General features: G+C 44.2%; 1 protein-coding gene across 2 annotated transcripts in view; it reads right to left on the bottom strand.

Annotated features, from left to right (window-relative positions):
- Window positions 1-2,729: 2,729 nt before the first annotated feature.
- The window catches only part of EFCAB11 (EF-hand calcium binding domain 11), a 55,292-nt gene continuing 34,938 nt past the window's right edge, over window positions 2,730-23,083 (bottom strand). The window contains exons 6-7 of one of the 2 annotated variants that reach the window (XM_083738639.1): window positions 4,075-4,181; window positions 2,730-3,032 (exon numbers count right to left, since the gene is read on the bottom strand). In XM_083738639.1, the coding sequence (XP_083594765.1) occupies window positions 4,103-4,181 (79 nt within the window). In that variant the 3' untranslated portion in view covers window positions 2,730-3,032; window positions 4,075-4,102. The remainder of the gene's footprint in view (window positions 3,033-4,074; window positions 4,182-23,083) is intronic. The other variant, XM_083738638.1, reaches the window with a different exon arrangement.

The raw sequence follows: 23,083 nt of genomic DNA, 5'->3' as shown, positions 1-23,083 counted from the left end.
AACATTCCTATTCAGATAGACAGCAACCGTTCTTGCACTTGAGGGCCAGCCTAACCTCAGAAGCAAGTTGAAAAGAAGCTTGCTTTCAAATGTCTGGATTTGGTGTTTGCTTTTCTGATGGGTCTGCTGTTCTTGTGGGACTGAAAGATGAAGCAAAGGTACTTTTTCTCAGTTTTTTATTTGTGATATTTCTCATTACGTGTACTGAGAACTTTCCATGTGCTGAAAAGAAAAAATTTTTTAGTAGTGGTAGCTGTAAGCTACAGTTTGAAGACCTCCATCTGAAACCATACTGCAAGCGAAATAGTATAAGCAAGTCACTCAAGTGAGAGGTGGCAGATTGCCATTTCAATGAGAAGTGATGTCATTCAGATCCAGAAGTAACAATAATCTTCAGAAATCTGAGTTGCTCTGAAGTGCAACAGTGCAGTGTCATAGCAATTCCTGTTTAACTATGGAGGCCTTCTGACAAGTGCTGAATCTTTAATGTCCTCGTTCTTCTTTGGATATCTTCATTTGGTGTCAAACTTCACATCTCATTTATGAGTAAAGAACTGTGAAGTTTTGCTTGAACTGTCTGTCAAGACAATACTACCCAGAACACAGTTACAGCAAACAAGGTTGTTCTTCTGCCAAACTCTCTCAGCGAAGAGCTGATATGCTCTCTACAGCTGCAGGCATGTTTGCTGGTGGGAGCATGTGTGTCCTCTTCACACTTGCCATCTCCAAACGTGCAACAAAGATGAACCTGGCAACTACGATATACAACGGCATGCGGGTGTTGTCCACGTTTGTCTATGGATGATTGGACACAACTTTCCCTCCAATGTTAAAATAAATGACAAGAGGTGTGACATTCTTTAATACCATTTCAGAATGTCAGAGAACAAAATACTATTAGAAATTGACTGAAGAACCAGTGAATAATGGCATTGGGTTCTATCTAGCAGGCCATCCTTAAACATTATATTTAGTTGGACTAAGGCAATATTGATGCTGTGCAGATGGTTTGCATCACATCAGCCTCAGCCAGCATGGGAGTTGTAGTTCAAAGCATCAGGAGAGTACCTAGCTGGGGAAAGCTGACCTAGAGCAGTTTGGTTCATGCAGATAGCTGTTCCCTTAATTCCAGGAAAGCCATGAAGGCTGCACTGATTTGCTTGTGCAGCAACCCATTCATGGAGCCATTATGCTGTGACCAAGGTCAAGGGTCAAGTGCAAACATACCAGGACCAACAGCTGCCATGCCAGCCCAGAAGATGGGTTTTGGCTTCAAAACAAGGAACTCAAGTTGTGCTGGACTTAGGCTATGTATTATTACGGCAGATGATAATAAAAACAAGTGCAGTCCTTTGCCTAATGTATGGGTCTGAATGTGGGAAACCCAGGTTTACATCCACTTTCAAGCTCTAGGAATGTCATTGGGTGAGTGAGTCTCTTTAACCCACCACTCAGGTTTATTTGCAAGCCTAGCAGTGCAGCTTTCTCCCGACTGAAGTGCAGAGTGTTTGAGGACCGGACATTCGCAGGGAAACCAAAATGCTTTTTACAAAGCTATTGTACCTTACTGTATGCCTGTGAAACATGGACCACTTATAAACGCCATCTCCAACTCCTCGAAAGATTCCATCTCAGAAAAAAATTACACATCACTTGGGAAGACAGGCAAACTAATGTCAGTGTACTGGAAGAAGCAAAGATCACCAGTGTCAAAGCAATGATTCTTCAACATCAACTTTGTTGGACTGGTCATGTTGTTCAGATGCCTGATTATCATCTTCCAAAGCAACTACCCTATTCCGAACTTAAAAATGGAAAGTGTAATGCTGGTGGGTCAACAAGAGGTTCAAAGATTCTCTCAAGGCAAATCTAAAAAAATGAAGTATAAACACTGACAACTGGCCTATGAATGCTCCAATTGGAGAACAACAAAGGTGTTGTGAGTTTTGAAGATGCTCGAACTCAGGACAAAAGGGAAAAACACGCTAAGAGGAAGGCATGCTTGGCAAACCCTCACCATGATCAACTCCTGCCCAAAAACCTATGTCCCCACTGTGGAAGGACGTGTGGATCCAGAATTGGCCTCCACAGTCACTTACAGACTCACTGTTAAAACTGTGTTCATGGAAGACAATCTTACTCGGCTACGAGTGATCACCAAAGAAGCAGAAGCAATCTTACAAATGTGTATTTGGAAGCAAGGGCTTCTGATTTCATTGGATCTTACTCCCCTGTACAGGATTGCTACCTAAAAAGCTCGTTAAGATGAAAGGTGGCACACAAAAGTATATTTTTTGGACAACCATGCCAAACCCCAGACTAAAGATTATGTGCTCATATTTTGTATTTTTTCTGTAAAGTGTTTTGAAAATGCTTGAAAACAGATGTACATTTATGTATAATAAATAAAAACCTAGACAGATAATTCCACAGACCCCCTTCCTGAGTTGCATGTGGTTATTCAATATCAGGGGTGCACAAACTGCAGCCCTCCAGATGTTTCTGGACTAAAATTCACATCATAACTGATCACTGGCTAGGCTGGCTAGAGCTGATGGGAGTTGTAGTCCAGAAACATCTGGAGGGCTGCAGGTTGTGCACCCCTGTTCTATATAGATGGATTCATTCACAGTATAAAAAACTGCCCCTTTTCACTTCCAAACAAATCAGCTATATCTGCTGGCTTTGCTCATATTAACAATAATCATGAAAAGGAATATCAGCGAATGTAAAGGAAGCAGAAGTCAAAAAACAATTTATTGGAAAAACAGAATATATGTTTAAAGACACAATACATTCCATAGAAGGTTCAAAAGGCAGCTTGTTCATGGCAGCATATCTACCTTGGTTTGTTTAAAAAAGATTCTGAAGGAAGATGTTTTGTAGATTTTAGAAAACCTTGGCTATGGAGATTTTTCTTTGGCCGCTTTCATTAGATGAGAGGAAGCGCTGACAAATTATCCTGTCCATAGTTCATTGCCGATTCAAAGTCTTTGAAGCTAATATGGCCATCAGAATCCTGATCAACTTCCCTACAAAAGAAAAACATTGACACTTAGAACTATCACTTAACTCAGAGAATGTATACCTAGAATTCTATTAACACCATTCTTTCTTATTGTGGATCTCTGGCTATACATGGTGAAGGCAAAGGCAGCAACATCTGACTATGCCATCCGTTTTGTGGAAAGTTAATATGGCTTCCATAACAAGGAACCTAGAACTATTAAGAGTGTGCTATGCTGTATGCATTTGCCAACACACCTGCTCCTTACTAAACTCTATTTGCCAGGGAGCCAGAACAGGGTATAAAACAGGGATGGCAACCTGTGGCCCTATGTTGTTTGGTCCCCACCAGCATGACCAATAATTAGGGAAGAAGGGAGCTGTAGCCCAGCAACTTCTGCAGAGCCACAGAACAGCCATTCCTCATATAAAAATGGAAGCAGGGTAGCAGGGTAGCAATACCGTTCCAATATCCCACCTATTTTGGCATGCTTTGATGTCACATGAGAGGAAAAACAAAGTTGCTGTCAGTCTCTTGCTCTTAAGCATATTCCTCAGAGGTACCATCACAGAGGAGCTCATCATAAGGAGTAGCATTCTGGCCTTATAAAAGCCTCCCTCTAGTTCCTTCATCAATTTTCAGTCCATGGACTGTTTAGGAGATACTGGTCAGGCACATTCCCAAAGGGGACTACTGTGACTAATTGAAAAGAGTATCTTAAATTATCAGTTCCCCCAGGATAATACTAAACAAGATGCTTGTTCTTCACCTGGAAAAAAATATGCTAATGAAAAGCTCAGACATTTTCTCTAAAGAACATTTCAGCATGGCAAGAGTGAAATCAAACAAGCTTTCAGAATATACTCTTTTCTGAATAGTTTTCATATGCTGTTTTTAACTCTTGCTGTGGAGCCTAATCAAGCCTTTGACATTTTCTCCAAATATGTGTAACTGAACTGACTGTTAAGTTTCCACAAACTCACTTAACGTAATCATTTAACATGCTTCAACAACTGTTTTGCAGTTTAAAAAAAACCTTGGTCAAAGTAAGGTTAAAGTATTCTCACTCTTCTGAACGTTCAATGGACGGCATTTTCAATCCATATTGGAGCACTTGAGTCCAAAAGAAAGGCGAGAATCAATAGGAGGCTGTAATAATGGACTCTTCCATGTGCTTTAGAAGAGTGGTAAATAAAAGGCAGTTTCAACTACTTAACACAATAGTTAAACAGTTGGCTTATCCATATTAAATGATGTGGTTTAAGGTGTAGAGTGGCAATTCAACATCTTCTTAGTGATTGTGAATCAGGTTATTTATACAAAGCAAGGCTGGCCTCATTTTTTCTGTTGAGAGCTGTATTCCCTCTGTAATGTGTTGAGGGCCGCATGCAGGTAGTGGAAGGAATTAGGACAATTGGAGCCAGAGGCAAAAGTGTCCTGAGTTGACTAGTCCAGAATAAAGAGGGCCTGGCTTCAATCTTCAGCATGATTAGAATTCCCAGTTCTATGCAGATCTACTTAGAAGTAAGCCCCCTGGAGTCATGCTCAGAGGATTTTATTTTATTTGGTACTACATACCAATAAAGCTACTATTCTAGAATGCAAACAAAAGCAACTCCTTTCTGACTTTAGTGTGCTACACTATAACAGAGTAAATGATATTCAGTTTGATTATACAGTGGTACCTCTGGTTATGAACGTAAATCATTCCGGAGGTCCGTTCTTAACCTGAAATTGTTCTTAACCTGAAATTGTTCTTAACCTGAGGTACGACTTTAGCTAATGGGACCACCCGTTGCCGCCGTGCCACCACCGCGCGATTTCTATTCTCATCCTGAGGTATAGTTCTTAACCCGAGGTACTACTTCTGGGTTAGCGGAGTCTGTAACCCAAAATGTTTGTAACCTGAGGTACCACTGTACATTGTTTGTAACGGTTCATCTGACCAAAGGGATAACATTTTTTATTTATCATACTCAATCAAATAAAGTTAATAATGAAAAAGAGTTTTAGGGTACAAAAATATGCTCGGGAACCACTGAATAAGGTGCCATAGGATATGATGGAAGCCTTGCCGTGCTAGGTAAAGGTAAAGGTACCCCTGCCCGTACGGGCCAGTCTTGACAGACTCTGGGGTTGTGCGCCCATCTCACTTAAGAGGCCAGGGGCCAGCGCTGTCCGGAGACACTTCCGGGTCACGTGGCCAGCGTGACATCGCTGCTCTGGCGAGCCAGAGCCGCACACGGAAACGCCGTTTACCTTCCCGCTGGTAAGCGGTCCCTATTTATCTACTTGCACCGGAGGTGCTTTCGAACTGCTAGGTTGGCAGGCGCTGGGACCGAGCAGCGGGAGCGCACCCCGCCGCAGGGATTCGAACCGCCGACCTTTCGATCGGCAAGTCCTAGGCGCTGAGGCTTTAACCCACAGCGCCACCTGCGTCCCTTGCCGTGCTAGAAGTATGTGAAATTTGCTACTGCCATGACAGATATGCAAGTGAAACACTGCTGGCAGAGCTGATCCGCTGAAGATATGCCAGAGGTGTGGTTAAAACAGGGAGGAGGCATGGGTGGCACAGGGATGGCATGCACAGAATGCTTTTATGCAGTATCTAATACTAATACTAATAATTTATTTCATGTTCTCTACCCATCTGACAGGCCTGCCCCAGCCACTCTGGGCACTTTCCAACAGAATATAAAAGAACACAACCAAACATCAAACATTAAAAGCTTCCTGAAAGAGGGCTGCCTTCAGATGTCTGCAAAAAGTAATGTAATTGTTTATCTCTTTAGACATCTGATGGGAGGGCATTCCACAAGGAGGGCACAACTACCAAGAAGGCCTTCTGCCTGGTTCCCGGTAACATCACTTCTCACAATAAGGGAACTGCCAGAAGGCCCTTGGAGCTGGACCTCCAAGTCTGGGCTAAACAATGGGGGTCGAGGTGCTTCTGGTATATATAGGGCTATGCACCTTCAATCAATGGTTGTGTCTCTATTGACTGCACATTTGCATCAGCTCTGAACTTGATGCGCACAGAGAATAGTATCAGCTGACAATTGCATGGTCCAGGTTATTTCATGTGAGAAGCAATCTTTGAGGTATTGGTGTCCTGAGCTGTACAGATATGGTGCAAGTCAGCATCTGCCATTTTAAAATTCTAAAACAGTGAGATTGTAACTCGGAAGACAGAACATGCAGCATATATCTCTAGTTCCTTGTCACACACAGTGATAGTGGGGAAACAGTGGGAAACAGTGTCTCCTCCACACAAGGGGTTTAGTTGTAGAAATTCATCCCCAGAAACAGGTAAACACCCTGCTCCAACCATCGCCCCTGCTGGCCAAATGCAGTGCTTTTGCCTTGTAATATTCCTCGATGCATCATACAAGTGAAGAGTCATAATGAAGGCAACACCTCCATCTTAACTCACACTTGTAGCGAATGAAATACTTACCTTTTTGATTCAATAAACAAAATATACAAATTTGTAGTCTAGAGTAACTACACTTTAGAGTACATTATTCATTAACTTTCCACACTGGAAAAACCTAAGTGTAGATTTTGTGGCATTTGCTACCTAAGGCTGATCTTTTACTGGAACTGTAGAAGTAATTAGTATCACAACTTAACTCACTGTAGAATATAAATTACCCTCTTATTAAATTAGATAATTAAGGTCTCCTAAAGCTGGTTAAGTTCCCTCCCACATCTGTGGTAAGGAACCTCTCCAGCTGGAATATTTTAAATCTCAATGTATTGTGCAAGTAGATACTTGAAAAAGGAAGATATTCAGTGTGTTGCCTGCTATGTTGCTCTTAAAAAAAAAAAAGTTCTGCACACTCCAAATATGCCCATGAACAGTACAAACCTACTGAGATGCAGAGCCATCCATAAAAGCCATGATAGTCTTCTCTTCTCTCATAAGGATGCTGCTTTGTCACACTGCAGCATCATGGTTAGACCATTCATTCCAAAGGAAGATGCTTCTATATCTCTCAAAGTAGCACTCAAGTGACTTGTTCACCTTGCGACCACAGAATGAAAGGCCTGCTCACCATGCAGCATGCCCAGTATGCCCTGAGATGAATGCGGAGCCAAGAGCAGTGGGAGACTGCTAAAAAAGGAAGCTCTGAATACCTGTGATGTCCTACCAATGTGTTATCCAATGGCAAAATAAATTCCATGTGAGAGGTCCATGTAGCCAACCAGAAATTTACCAACACACTAGTTCCACCTCCCTAATGACTATGAATTTACATTACAAAAGGTGTGGCCAATTCAGACTACCGAACTATTGTAGAAAAGAGCTTAACTGGAGAATGTGCATTTAAGGACAATACAGGGGAAAGTTATCCATTCAGGGTCAACTGAAGAGGATAGTGTAAGAATGTAAAAAGAGGCTGCTGGATCGGGCCAATGGCCAACCAGATGTCTGTGGGAAACCAGCAAGCAGGTTTTGAGCGCTAAAGCCCTCTCCCCTCTTCTGGTTTCCAGTAACTGGTATTCAGAAGCATTGCTGCCTCAAACTGAGGACAGCCATCATGGTTAGCACCTTCCCCTCCATGACTTTTCACCTTTAAGTCATCCAAGTTGGTAGCCATGACTGTCCCCCTATGGAAACTGGTCCCATAATTTAACTATGCACTGCATGAGGAAGTACTTTCTTTTATCTCTCCTGAATCTTCCAACGTTCAGCTTCACTGGATGTCTATTAACTCCCAAAACATGCTAGGCGGCACTGTTGAGCTACATCAGAAGATGGGGTTTGTCACAAGGATCAACCAAAATGTTTGCAAAATAACCCTGCCGTCTCTGTGTTAGCTCAGCCCTGATTTTAATTAGAGGAGCTTTACACTTGGTATACTGTTTAGCAGGGTAGGGACTGCTAGATTAAAGATACCTAGCTGCAGATATACTATATAGGACGTAGCTCAGTCAGTAGAGCATGAGACTCTTAGGCTGGATCGACATTGATCTGTAAAAACGTCATTAAATATAACGCTATATAACTCTCAGTGCAATTTTCCATTACTGAAGGCTCGCTGCTCTACAGCACCCTCTAGTGTCACATTTTAATAACACATTTTAAACGTTATAGACAACCAGCGTAGATCCGTTCTTAATCTCAGGATTGTGGGTTCAACCCCCACATTGGGCAAGAGATTCCTGCATTGCTGGGGGTTGAACAAGATGATCCTTGTGGTCTCTACCAACTCTACAATTCTATGATACTATGATCCTAGATTTCATGAGCAAAATACTCCTTGAATTAGACATAATGCCCTGCTTCATGTAATGCTAAACTTTTATGTGTGCTATCTGGCTTCTCCCCTCCCTCCTTTCTCTTGTACAGCTGCAAGGAAGAGGTCTAAAGCCTGAAGTGGAAACTATGATATGTCTTCACTATGGTTTATTTGAACAAGCCAGGATCATAAACCACAATCTAAAGTTCATATGTTTGGACAAAATATACAAAAACTAACCAGAGTCTGTCCCTGTTTGGACATAACAAGAAGCCATGGACTAGTGGAAAACAGAAGCAACTTCTCAGAGCAACACCTGAGATGGCTGTGTGGCCCAAGGCTTATTCACATAGACCAAATTAGTGTTACACACAAATGCAGTCAACATATATCATTCTAATATAATTTATGTACTAGCTAAATGCAAGGCCAGTCAGTCGATTACACTGGGCAACAATTTTTTACTTTTTGAATGTTGTCTAGATTTCTACAACTGATTTAGGGTATTTTTGCACTGCTGAATCAGGAAATGGCATCCATTTCTCTCCATCAGGTCAGGTTTTTGTGTTATGTTGATTTGAAAAAAAACAGATCTTGTGACAAAATCGATTACATTTTTGTGGCATTATCACTTTTATCCATTACATTTGTGGCATTGATTTTTGTCAACACATATCATCCTAAATATGTTTTTAAGAGAAAAAAATGTTTTTCCAACAAAATATATTGATTACCTGATAGAAACATTGATTACTGTAAACTGAATGGTGGACATTGATAAAGGTAAAGGTAAAGGTAAAGGTACCCCTGCCCGTACGGGCCAGTCTTGCCAGACTCTGGGGTTGTGCGCCCATCTCACTTAAGAGGCCAGGGGCCAGCGCTGTCCGGAGACACTTCCAGGTCACGTAGCCAGCGTGACAAAGCTGCATCTGGCGAGCCAGAGCTGCACACGGAAACGCCGTTTACCTTCCCGCTAGAAAGCGGTCCCTATTTATCTACTTGCACCCGGGGGTGCTTTCGAACTGCTAGGTTGGCAGGCGCTGGGACCGAGCAACGGGAGCGCACCCCGCCGCGGGGATTCGAACCGCCGACCTTTCAATCGGCAAGCCCTAGGTGCTGAGGCTTTTACCCACAGTGCCACCCGCGTCCCATTTGATAAAGGTAAGTACACGTAAATTGCAGGTTGCTTCACCATTTTTCAAACTTCAGGGCTTGAACTTCTGTTTCTTGGAACTCCAGGAATGCTTAGCGGCAGGGAGGTCTCTCTTCAGAGTCCAACAGTAGTCAGCCATCATGACTGCGTCCCAGCGACCCTGATACCTGGTCTCCATCTCTTTCATGTCCTGATGGAATCTCTCCCCCTGCTCGTCACTCATTGAACCCAGGTTCTCAGGAAACGCTCATGTTGCAACCCAGATTTCTGAAAGCAGTCAGCATGTTGTTGACAAGTTCTGCGTAGTTTCTGGCCTTATTGTTGCCAAGAAAGTTCTTCACTACCAGAACAATGCTTCCACGCTTCCAGTTCCACTTCGTTCATTGAGTTTCCGAACTCTGGATCTCTGATGAGCTGACGGATCTGAGGACCGTCAAAGACGCCAGCTTTCAACTTCTCCATGGTCAATCCTGGAAAAGCCTGGCACAAGTAAGTGAAGCAGTCACCATTCTTGTCCAGAGCCTTGGTGAACTGCTTGATTAAGCCGAGCTTGATGTGCAGCGCTGGGAAGAGTATTCTGTCTCTGTCCACCAGAGGATCGTTGATGACGTTCCTTTTTCTGCAAGGCACCAATTCCTCCCGCACAGGCCAGTCCTTCTTCGTGTAATGCTGAGCACGGTCCCTACTATCCCACATGCACAGAAAACATGGGTACTTGGTGAAGCCAGACTGTTGTCCCAACAAAAAGTTCACCATCTTCAGGTCAACACAAATAAACCACTTCTGCTGATCATAACCAATTTTTTCCAGCACATACTTCACCGCTTCATAGTTTTCCTTCAGTGTACTCGAGTGAGCCAGGGGTATAGAGGCAAACTGGTTGCCATTGTTTAGCAGAACACATTTCAGTGACTGCTTGCTGCTGTCAATGAACAGTCTCCAATCTTTGGGTTCGTACTGCGGCACTCCAAGCTTGCGCAGAAGCTGCACAATATCTGCACAGTACACCAAGTCCTTCTCTTCCGAGAAAAAACGGAGGTACTCTTGATGCCTGTTGTGGAAGAAGCTGATGCGAGCACTGTCAGAGAGGAGGTTTTTTTCCTTCAATCTGGATGCCAACAGTGCGGCAGAGTCCTTTGACAAGCTGAGGTCGCGAACTAGATCATTCAACTCCTTTTGGGAAAATGGATGTGGAGCATCATCTTCAAGAACCACTTCTTCTTCTTCATGTCCTTCAACACTGGAGGCATCTTTGTCACTAATGTCAGGAAGTTCTCCAAAGAGAGGCACTGGAATTTCATCACAATGAGCTACAGGACGATGTGCTGATTGAAGATCAGGATACTTAAGGCTGATCCCAGTCACATCAACAGCACAGAAGTAGCAGTCAGTGACATGGTTTGTCAGCTCCCTCCAAACCATGGGAATTCCAAAGTTCAGACTCCTCTTGCCATTGGTCCACCCACGTAGAGTCTCGGTGCATGCCTTGCACACCATGTGTGGTGCCCAAACTTGGTCACCAAGTTTAATACCAAAATAACTTTATGCTTTGCCGCACCAATTTATGAAAGATTTCGAGGTTTTATGACTTCAAACTGATCCCTTTTCGACATAATCACCCAGAACTATCAGACCTGAATACTTCCTGTCATTAAAATAATCATTTCCAATCAAAACAATTATTCGACATGGCATTTTACCCCCACCATCCAGTGTGCTCAAGGATTCTATGATAAAATAGGCGAACAAACCAGGATAGGTACCACCACTTTGTTCCACATTGTGAACCTCCTTTGGGCTTCCAATCACCTAATGTTTGATTCCATGTTTCTAAATTACATGGGAAGATTCCTTTTGTTCCTAAAGTGTAGAAATTGTATATTTGATTGTCAGACTCCTCACACTAGACATACTGCTGTTGGAAAGTTATACTGTGTCTATTTTGGTATTATAGCACACACTATTTCCCAGAATGTTAGGAATGGAAGTGAATTTTAAAAGGTCATCCAATCTATTTCTACTGCCCTTTTCCAATCAGAAGAGTAGGTTGACAAATGTGCAGTCCTTTTGTCCTTATGTGGTGGGGATATATTTATACTGGCGACTATTACTATTTCTCCAGAAACATACTGATTATCCCTTTTGGACTCTCTGTAGACAATGAAGTGCCCCTTGTAAGGAACACAGCAATGTCATATGTTTAATTACAGACACTCAGTTGATGGCTTGCCACACTCTGGGATTAATAATGACTTTCACTTGCCTGTGTAGTCTGAAAACAGGTGAATGTTTCTCCTGGGAAATCGCGAATGTTTCTCCAGCGTCTTTGTATTGACAGTTATTCCAGACTTCATGCTGCCATTTATAATGGTGCACATGAAAGCAGAATTAAGAATATAACTTTGGATCAATGATTACCTACAGTCGATGGGTCTCATAAATTCATTGTCTCCCAACACTGACCCTTATTGTACAAAGATGCAAGACAGGTTTCTTTAAAAAAAAAAAAGTTCTCCTGGTGCCACCATCCAGTTCAGATAATGTTTTCACCAATACAGAACAACAAACCCGCGTTGCAAACTTAACACAACAAACAACACAAGCAACATGAAGACCAGTATACTAGATGGCACTGTAGTTTTTATTGCATAATATACATGATTTAGTACAACAAAAACAAAATGTGTACACTTGTAAATTCTCTGTTATATTTGAAAACAAATGAACACACATCTGTCAATCTTTGAAAGTCCATAAAAGTATAATAAGTGTATGGTTGAAACCAAGTAATAGATGCTATCCTGTGGGCTAAGCGGTAAAAAAATTTAGGCGTTCATGGTGCCAAAGTAGTAAGTGAATAACAACATAGGACAGTGATCCCAGATAATCTGTCTGTTCCACTGGAATCTTCTTCAGCACAACTACAAAAGAATTCAAATATGAAACAATGATCTGTGTACATGAAAGCTATATGAACTTCACACATTACAATCCATATGCTATAACTACAATAAGAAGGACAAAGGTACATACCCCATAGATTAGAAAAATGCAGAAGGAGCAGCGGTTATGAGGATATGTAACCACTGCTACAAGTTGCATGAAAGTAAGTAACCATTCCCAGGTGGCAATCATTACAGGGAGACTGAATTGGAGTAATTCAATTTAAAGGTACAGAGCAATATAACAGCAATAGAAAAACATCAAATAAAACAGACTTTCAAGTTCAGATAATGTTTTCAAGCAGTTAGGGACGTCTCCTTCTAAACAATTGGGCTGTATCCAATGCTGCAGCTCCACTGATACAATGGACTTTTGTGTGCACAGGAATGTGTCCTTTTCCTCTCTTGTCCTCTCTACTGGCGATATCCAATGCTAGACATAGTCTAAGTAGACACATTAAGATTAATGGATCTTAGCAGGAGAAGTCCATTGATTTCAATGGAACTGCTCGGACTATGACTGGCATGAGGTTATATTAACCCATCCTATGGGTTGATAAACCGAACAATATTGGCTTGCTTACACGCTTCCTATCAGGTAAATTAGAGTACCAAAACAACAGTCTCATGAATAATGTCTACAGATATAGCCACATTCTTCAAAGATTCCACTATCTTTAAGGATTAGAAACCATACCTTTCAAAGAACACAAAGGAAAAATCAGTAGCATTGTTCTCTTCAAATCTTAACACCCATATAATTGCCATATTAAGTCAGAAGTCTCCCAAGGCAAAAAAAAATCCTAAGAATCTAAGAAGAACTCTTCTGATCAGGTCAAAGGTCTATCTAGATCAGCATCCTCTCCTCAGAGTGGCTAACCAAATGCCTGTGGGAAGCCTGAAAGCAGGACCCTCAGGAGTAAAAGTGCTCTCCCCACGTGTGATGCCTGATATCCAAGAGAATACTCTCTCTGACATCAGGTAGAACAGGACCATTACTTTGTTGAACCCTCTTTTAAAACCATCCAAACTGCCTGGCATCACTACATCTTGTGGGGGTGAATTCCATAGTGTAACTATGCACTGTGTGAAGAAATACTTCCATGTGTGCTGAATCGTACAACTTTCAGCTTCCTTAAATGGCCCCAAGTTCTAGAATTATTCCATCTCCCTGTGCACTTTCTGTACACCATGTTTACTTGTATATATCTCCATCATGTCACCTTTTACTTGCCATTTATCTAGTTCTAGCCCTCCCCTATTTAAATAACCATAGACAACTCCTCTGTCATCCCTGAGGGAATTCTTCCAAACTGGATGCTTCTCACCTGCTCTCAGCCTTACCCCGGCAATCAATTTAAAAGGTGTTGTCACATTTTTGGTTTTAACCACCAACAATCTGGTTCCATTTTGGTTCAAGTAGAACCCAAACCTTTTGTACTGGCCTGGCTTGTTCAAAAACATCTCCAGTGCCTAACATATCCAACTCCCCACCATCTCATTCACATATTGAGACTATAAAGCTCTGCCTATCTGCATGTGGAACATTTCAGAGAAAGCCACTTTGAAGGTCCCGGCTTTCAACATATCCTACCTAGAGCTACACCTTCAAATTCTTTCTACCCAGTTAATATGCTTCAAGTTTTACATTCAGCCTCACTCCGCGCCCCCCCCCCCTCCTGTTTCTGCTTCCCTTTACGTTATCTTCCACATTTTTAATCTGGAAAGAGAAAAGACTCTTTGGAGCAAAGGCTTTCCTTTGTCTAATGCTTGTTCGGCATCCATTACAACACCATTATTCTCTGCTGAAAGAAACGGTTTGGGACTGCTGTTAAGCAAATGACCACAACAAAAGACCATCCACATGATTATCTAAACACTCAAGATTTCTAATCATTTTCACTAATCTGTTGGGCAAGCAATATGAGCTGCCTAGAAGCTCCAAACTATGAATAATGTTTGGCTGGCATTAGAATTTAAAAAGCTAATGACATATAATTCCAGAGTAGAAACATTTAGATGGCTCAATTCTTGTGCTTAGCAACTGAGATGAGCAAGGCATGCTGGGAATGTATGGAAATAACTCCTGCCAAGGCTGTAACCTGAGTGAGCTTTATTAACTACGAACCCTGAAATTTGGCATCTGCTCCAAACCAGTGTCACAGTTTTGCAGTTGTTTTGCAGTGAAAACCCTGTGTTTTGCAGTGCCCCCTCCCCTGAGAAATTGATACATTAAGCCAGGGTTCATAGTTAACACCCAACACTGCCTGATTCACTCCAAACCAGTTCCAAGGTTTTGCAGCAAAAACCCCATGTTTGGAGTGAATTGGACAATGTTGGGTTGGGGGGTGATAGTTATGGCCCCCTGCCCCCAGTTTGAGTAACAATTACACAGCTTGGGAGCACTGTCAAACATTGGGTTTCCACTGCAAAATGACTGCAAAACTTTGGCACTGGTTTGGAGGGGATCCCAAATTTTGAGGTTAGTAGTTAAAGAAGCTCCATGAGTAGATGGAAGAGTGCTAACCCCAAAATCTCCTCCCAGAAGGCTTTGCACCACTAGTCTGCCCTATGCTGCTTCTCTCTCTCTGAATCCTTGACTGTACCACTTCCTCTTTTGAACTTACCCAGTTCTCCCTTCCTCTTTTTCTTTCAGCTCCCTTTCAGTTTTATTCATCAATAGCTCATTCCTGTAGCCATGTTGGTAAGATAACCATCATATATGATCAGGGACACGTTAAAGTCTTAGTGGGCCCTGGGCATCTCATAATCACAGCCCCCCCGACAGATCTATAAATATTTACATCATATATTTCCCATAATCAAAGATCTATACACATGAAACTGCTATTCACTGCCTAGTTACAGTTTCCAGCATAGTCTGTCAGAGAGGAGACATGCGATTCTTTACCTCTGTGAACAAGTTAGAAGACAAGGAGATTCTTTGTTGGACTTAGAGATAAAAAGACAAAATGAATAAATCTCAGGCTGTCTGTGTATGAATATGAGATGAGGTACAAATGTAAGAGAAATTAGATTCAGTTCACATTTTAAAACTTACATAAATCAAACTCCTCAAATCAATACATGAACCAAAACACAGTCCTCCTCCAAAATTCACAGTTCTCTAACTTTTGCAATGCAGTTCTCCAGCCAAGTAATATGTACAAAAACACATATACTTGGGTAAAGTGCACTTTAAAAAAAAAGTCATATACTGCAGTAGTGAGGGTCACATACAAAAATGCATTGTATTAGGGAAAACTGCTTTGCTAAAATGGGTATATTAGGCAAAGGTGCATATAAACATGTGTCACTGCAGGCACTAAAAAGATAGTAAATTCTCACGAGAACTTTTTAAAAACTGCAAACTGGAAATATAGAGAACTGAACGTAAGATTGGAAAAATAAGAAACCAACCATGACAGATTTGTCCAGACCTAAGATGAAAGGGCAGAGCTTTTTGATATTTTTTTTTATGAGGTGCTTGTTTCATGAAGACAGAAATCAATGACAGCTGAGTGTGCTTACTGTCCTAATGCCAGCCATGCTATCATGCCAATGTGCTGCCTTCTCTGTAGATGTATATCTACAGATAGACAGATATCCCCCATCAGCGTAGCTCCCCTTAACTCTTTCTTTCTGTATCCTTCTTCCCTCCAAATCTCTATCTAGGCATCTCCCTTAAAATCATTCAAGCCTAGCTCCCTCCCCTGCCCTGCCCAATTTTACTTTGGCATACTAGACCCCCACTCCTATTTCTCTTTCTCATGTTCTGCATTTAACTTCTTCTTCCCACCAAAGTCTCAATCCAGGTCTTGCCCCCACCCCAAATATTGCTGCTTGGAAACCTTATCCCCGTCTTAGCCCAGGGCATGGCCCTTTGGAAAACTAAACAATGGTTGCTTCTCCTCCAGCTGTTCTAAATCGCTAGTAACTGAGTCCATCCCATGACATTGTGAATACTTTTGTATAGTAAAAACAAACATGAACAAAATAATGGCAAAAGGACTCCTACCATCCAACTACCAAGAGACTACACAATGTAAACAACTGAGAATCCTTTTTTTAAATAAAAAGTTGGCATGGATATTAATGACACACATTTGAGTGCCAGTGACAATTTCTGCACACAGCCCTTCTATTCTGTAATGGACAAGCTTATCATTGAGAAGAGCAGAGAGAAAGAGAGCAACATACACCACACTTAAATGAAAAGTTTAGTTTTTGTGTGGATAGGTCCAGTGGTGAAGTGGCCTCTAGAACAAGGGCATTAATAGACACCTAGCCATCAGATCTCGAACAGGCATTCACAGATGCATTTTTATTACTTTTCTCTATGTATGCAGGCAAGCAGGTAATCTCTGGCTGAAATTGTCTTTGCACAAATAACGGACAAGTTGCTGACAAGCTTTCCAAATGTCAACATTGCTTTTAAAATGCATCTTGCTATTTTTGGAAGAGGTTGTGAATGGTAGCACCCCTTTTCAAAGTTGAAATGTATGAACAACTGTCTTAGGGCAACCCTAGACAGAAACAAATACCTTCACTTGCTCTACTTTCGTGGATATGGGAAATAGAACTGGCCCAAAAATCTTTTTTATAATAGCAATTGTACAGTCAGTGTGATGGGATAGTGAGCTGCTTGTGCGTAAAAGCTTGATCCCTCTGGGGTTTGGCTGGTCATCCAAACCGAGGCACTAACGGAGCCCCCAAAGCATGACTCTGTCAGTCGCTGGTAGAATCTGACAGTGGGCGTCTACGGAATTTACGCCAACATAAAAGCTGTTTGACGGACATGCGCCTTCGTGACTCTCTGCGTGACAGTTTCCGGCGAAGGGTGGGAGTTCCTAACGGGGGTCTTGTTACCTCTTCGCTATTCTCACTAGAAGTATCCCAGAGCCTCCCCTCCGCTGTGACTCCTGCACTCCCCCTGCTGGTTCCTTCCTCTGCTGCAGATTCTCTCCTATTCTCCTGGAGCCTGTCCACCACCTGTCCCTCCGATGGCAGTTCCCTGACATCCACCTCCCCCCCAGGGCCCCCTTCACCCCCTCCCGCCTCCTCTCCCACTGGCGGTGAGGGCGGAAAGCCCCTGAAGGAACTCTCCTCGTCGTCCGAGGATTCAAACACTTCTAGCCACGGCGTACCGTCTCTCTCCCCGTCTTCCTCTTCTTCGTCGGAGTCGGCTTCCTCACCCACCCCTGACTCTGGGAACCCTTCAAACTCTCCTTCCTCATCGGTGGTCCCAAAGTGTTCCCTTCTAAATCGTGCCACGGGTTGCGGTTTTCTTGGGAAACGCTGATGAAATGTTTCTATTAAGACCTCGTCATTGACTACCTCTGCTGGTACCCAAGTGTTTTCCGATTCTACTTCCCCCTCCCATTCTACCAGATATTCCACCTGATTCCCCTTCCACCTGGAATCAATGATTCCTGCCACGTTCATGTCGCGCTCTCTCTCTTCTATCACGGGCGTTTGGGTGGCCTCTCTCTCACGCTCCCCCCACTCACGTCCCTCTCGGTACGGCGACAGTAATGACCTGTGAAATACTGGGTGTAATTTCATGTGACTGGGCAGCCTGAGTTTGAATGCTACTGGGTTGACCTGCTGTATGACCTCAAAGGGTCCCAATCTTTTGGGTCTCAATTTCTTACTCCCGCCCTTGAACGGTAGTCCTTGGGTGGATAACCACACCCGGTCTCCCACCCTTATAGTTTCACCTTCCCTCCTATTTCTGTCTGCTTGCTTCTTATATTCTTCCTTGGCTTTCTCTAAGTTAAGTTGAAGCTGACGGTGGATCGCTTCCATCTCTTCAAAAAAATATTCCGCCGCCGGCACGCTCCACCTCTCCCCTCCCTCTCCTGGGAATGCCCGGGGGTGACACCCATAATTTGCCAGAAAGGGACTCATCCCTGTGGACACGTTTTCAGCGTTGTTGTAGGCAAATTCTGCTAGAGGTAACTTATCCACCCAATCACTTTCTCTGTCTTTTACATAACACCTCAGGTATTGTTGTAAAATCCCGTTTGCCCTTTCCGCTTGCCCATTTGTTTCTGGGTGCCGGGCAGTTGAGAAATTGAGTTCTACGTGCAGTAAGCTCATAAGTTTCCTCCAGAACCTGGAAGTAAATTGTTTCCCTCTGTCGCTCAAAACCCTCAAGGGGGCGCCATGCAACCTAAAAATATGTTCTACAAACAACTTGGCGGTTTCCTCCGCTGTGACCGCATGTGAACAAGCTATAAAATGACACATCTTGGTTAATAGATCTACCACCACCATGACAGCTGTTTTGCCTTTGGATTTTGGCAGGTCCGTCATAAAATCTATGGATACTGCCTCCCATGGCCTTTCTGGCGTGGGTAAGGGTTGTAATAGCCCCGCTGGCGCCACCCTCTCTCCTTTCGCTCGCTGGCACCTGTCGCAACCCCTGACATATTCCCGTACGTCCTCCCTCACCTTGGGCCACCAAAACTCCCTGGTAACCAACCACATGGTTTTGTGCTGTCCAAAATGTCCCGCTGTGGGGCTGTCATGCAACTGCTTGAGTACTCTGCCCCTCAGTTCCCCATCGGGTATGTACAGTGCCCCTTTGTAATACAACGCCCCGTTCTTTTCTTCAAACCCCCCTGTGTTCTCCTCTGTCCTCCTGAGCTCTCTGAGTTTCTCTTGGGCGTATTCATCGTTCTCAGTACCCTCTATCAGTTCCCTCTGCCCCACCAATGCCGCCCCACACACTCAGCGGTCTTCAGGGATTACATGCCTTGCCTCAGGCGCTCCCTCCCCCTCTAAGTACTCAGGTTTCCTGGAAAGAGCGTCCGCCCTCACGTTCTCGGAGCCGGGCACGTAACGAATCTCAAAGTGGAATTTGGAGAACTCCTGGGCCCATCGCACTTGTCTCTGGTTCAGCACTCGGGCTGTTCTCCAGTATTCCAGATTTTTGTGGTCAGTTCGGACTTGAACCTTGTGCTGCGCCCCAATCAGCAAGTGCCGCCATTTCCGGAATGCTTCATGAATGGCGAGCAGTTCTCGGTCGTATACTGTGTAGTTCCTCTCGGATTTGTTCAACTTCCGCGAGAAGAATGCACACGGTCTCCATTCAGACGTATCTTTTCCCGGCTGGAGAAGAACGGCCCCCACCGCTCGGTCTGACGCGTCAGTCTCCACTCTCATTGGTTGTTGTAGATCCACGTGCAAAAGTTGCTCTTCCGACGCAAACGCCTGCTTTAAACGTTCGAACGCCCGCTGCGCTTCTTCCGTCCAAACAAATTTCTTTTTGCTACTAAGACAATCCGTGATGGGCGCTGTTAAATGGGCAAAGTTTTTGATGAACTTCCTATAGAAGTTTCCGAAGCCCAGGAACCTTTGCACGTCCTTCTTGGTCTTTGGTGTTTTCCATTCCAGTACCGCTTGAACCTTGCTGGGATCCATGGCCAATCCCTTGTCAGACAACCGGTACCCCAGGAATTCCACCTCCCTGGTATGAAACTGACACTTCTCCAGTTTCACCCACAGCCGGTTTTCTCGCAGCTTGCTCAGTACCTCTCTTACATCTCGCACATGCTGCTCCTCATTCTCTGAGTACACCAGGACGTCATCTAAGAACGCTACGCAGTTCTTGTAGAGCAGTGGCCCCAGGACGTGATTCATGAATGATTGAAAGCAGGCGGAGCCCGCTTGTAATCCGAAAGGCATAACCCGGTACTCAAAAGCCCCCAAGGGGGTGAACATAGTGGTCTTCCACTCATCCCCCTTTCTCACACGTATCAAGTTATATGCCCCCCTAAGGTCCAGCTTGGTAAAAATTTTCCCTTTTCTCATCGTGTTAGAATGTCATCAATTCTAGGCATAGGGAAAGTCACTGGTTCTGACACTGCATTTAGGGCCCTGAAATCACATACAAGCCTGGGCTTGCCCGTGTTTTTTTTTGTCCACAAAGAACACTGGGCTGCCCCCCACCGCTCGTGACTCTCTGATGAAACCTCGCTTGAGGTTCTTGTCAATGAACTCCCTTAACTCCTGCATCTCACTGTCTGACATTGCATACAGCTTGCCCACTGGCAATTGTGCTCCTGGGAGTAAGGTAATTTGACAGTCAAAGGGTCTGTGCGGGGGCAGTTTATCTGCTTCCTTTTCGCTAAAGACGTCAATCAAGTCAGCGTATTGTGGTGGCACCTTCCCCTTGTCCATCACTTCCATCCCTGCTAGAGTGGCCCTGGCCCCTGCCTGAGCCTCTCCCTCCTTACAGTGTTCTAGGCAATGTGCTGATCCAAAGGAAACCACTCTCTGATGCCAGCCTACTAGCGGATCGTGTAGCGCCAGCCAGCTCATACCCAAGATAATAGGAGCTCCTCCCAAGGTGGCTACGTTAAACGCTATCAGTTCTGTGTGTCTTGCCACCCTCATTATCATTGGTACAGTCTGTTGGCTCACTTCTCCTCCCAACAGCTCCCTCCCATCAATCGTGGTAACCTGCAAAGGCTTACTTAATGGGATAGTCTGTATCTGGTGTTCAGCTGCAAACTCCTTACTCATGAAATTACATGAGCTACCTGAATCCAATAGCGCTTTTATCTTCAGTGGGTGTCCGTTTGCCAGTTCCAGCAACACCTCTATCACAAGCGCTGGTCTTGGAGGTTCCGGCGTGGGCACATTCACTACTCCCTGGCCTGGCTGCTGTGCCCTGATGTTGGCAACCAGGCGTTGGCTTTTACTTGCTCCGTGATTTCTTCTTCCTCCTTCCCCCCAACAGTTCCCGCCATCCCTTGCCATTCCTTCCTTTGCGGACAGACTCTGGCAAAGTGACCTGGCTGTTGGCAGAGATAGCATCTCTTGCCGCTCTTTCCCTCCTTCTTCCGCCCTTCACTGGTGTTTGAAACTGCGCGCACGCGCGCGCTGTTCCAAGTTCCATCGGCTCTGCTGGCGGAAAAGGCTGCTCCGGAATCTCTGGAATGCGGAAGTCCTTCCAACGTTCCCCCTTTCCTTCCCGCTTTTCCATAGCTCTAGCCTCCTGCCGTGCTCCTATGGACAGCGCTGATTTAGTCAGCTGATCCATAGACTCCGCCCTAGGCGCCCGGGAAAGTTCATCTTTCACTGCCGGAGAGAGACCTTCTTCAAACAGCATTTGAATAGGTTCACTAGCAAGGTCCCACCCTAGTCTATGAATCAGCATGGTGAACTCAGTCCAGTACTCACGTACAGATCGGCTCCCCTGTTTACACGCCATTAACTGTCTGCGCACCACCCCCTGCTCGATCTCGCTGGAAAACATCAAGTCCATGGCGCGAAAAAACTTCATTGTGTCCTTTAAGATTTCATTATTGGCTGCCATCAGGGGCCGAACCCAGTCCTTCGCCCCTCCCTCTAGATGGCCAATCACGTACGCCACTCTAGAGTTCTCATCGGGGAAGTCATCAAACAGTAGATTGAGAGCATATTGCATCTCTGTCCTAAAGGCTTGATAGTTCCTGGGATCCCCCCCAAATTTCTGCACCAATCCAGGCACCCGTCTGGCAAGTGGGGTGGTTTTCCCTTTATCCGCATCTTGAGCCCTCCTCTCCTCGAGCCTCGCCGTTTGCAGCGCCAGCTGGACCTCCAACGCCCTGTACCTTTCTTCCAGGCTTGGACCTGCTCCAGCTCCAGCTCCTGCTCCTCCGGTTCCGGCTGGTTCGCTCATGATGCCCTGTGCTTGCACAAGCTGCTTTCAAAGACTGTCAGATTGCTGTGATGGGATAGTGAGCTGCTTGTGCGTAAAAGCTTGATCCCTCTGGGGTTTGGCTGGTCATCCAAACCGAGGCACTAACGGAGCCCCCAAAGCATGACTCTGTCAGTCGCTGGTAGAATCTGACAGTGGGCGTCTACGGAATTTACGCCAACATAAAAGCTGTTTGACGGACATGCGCCTTCGTGACTCTCTGCGTGACAGTTTCCGGCGAAGGGTGGGAGTTCCTAACGGGGGTCTTGTTACCTCTTCGCTATTCTCACTAGAAGTATCCCAGAGCCTCCCCTCCGCTGTGACTCCTGCACTCCCCCTGCTGGTTCCTTCCTCTGCTGCAGATTCTCTCCTATTCTCCTGGAGCCTGTCCACCACCTGTCCCTCCGATGGCAGTTCCCTGACAGTCAGATATTGGAAAGATATGAAAAAATTCATGTCCTCATGTGTTTCAATAGGAATCTAAACTGCTACTGCAGTACAGGCAGAAGTGCCGTACTGATTGAGCATAGAGAGTAAAGATGAGACTTCATGCATTGAGTCCCTGCTGAGGATGAAATGACCCACCAATTGAAGATTCAAGGATGACAACTTCTGCAGGAAACTGCCTTTTCCTTTAATAAATCAGTCAGTCCTTTCTTCTTCTAATGCTTGTTACTTTGTTGATCAGCTTCCTGCAGCGTGCTGCAGTTTAGGTAGCAACATGTGTATTAATTTCACTTCTTAGAAGACACAGACGTTAAGAAAACCTAGCTAAATACTTAATAAATATAGAAGAATTGTAAAGAGGATTACTGTAGTTTTGTCAACTAAAATAGTACAGATCTGATAGGATTACTTGCAGTCAAAATCCCTATTTTGAGTGATGGAGCCCTTAAGGAACCATTTAAGTTGTCATAATATCATCAAGATCTGTAGGTACTTACCCCCTGAAATAGTGTGGAGTGCTCTCCGGTTTTTTAGATGATGGGATTAAATCACAAACTAGTTTAAAATGATGGGATTAAATATAAAAGGCAATACATT

The sequence above is a fragment of the Podarcis gaigeae genome (genome assembly GCF_964106915.1).
Source record: "Podarcis gaigeae genome assembly, chromosome: 1".
Taxonomy (NCBI): Eukaryota; Metazoa; Chordata; class Lepidosauria; order Squamata; family Lacertidae; genus Podarcis; species Podarcis gaigeae.
The sequence above is the reverse complement of the archived record's forward strand: the minus strand, read 5'-3'. Positions and strand labels throughout refer to the sequence as shown.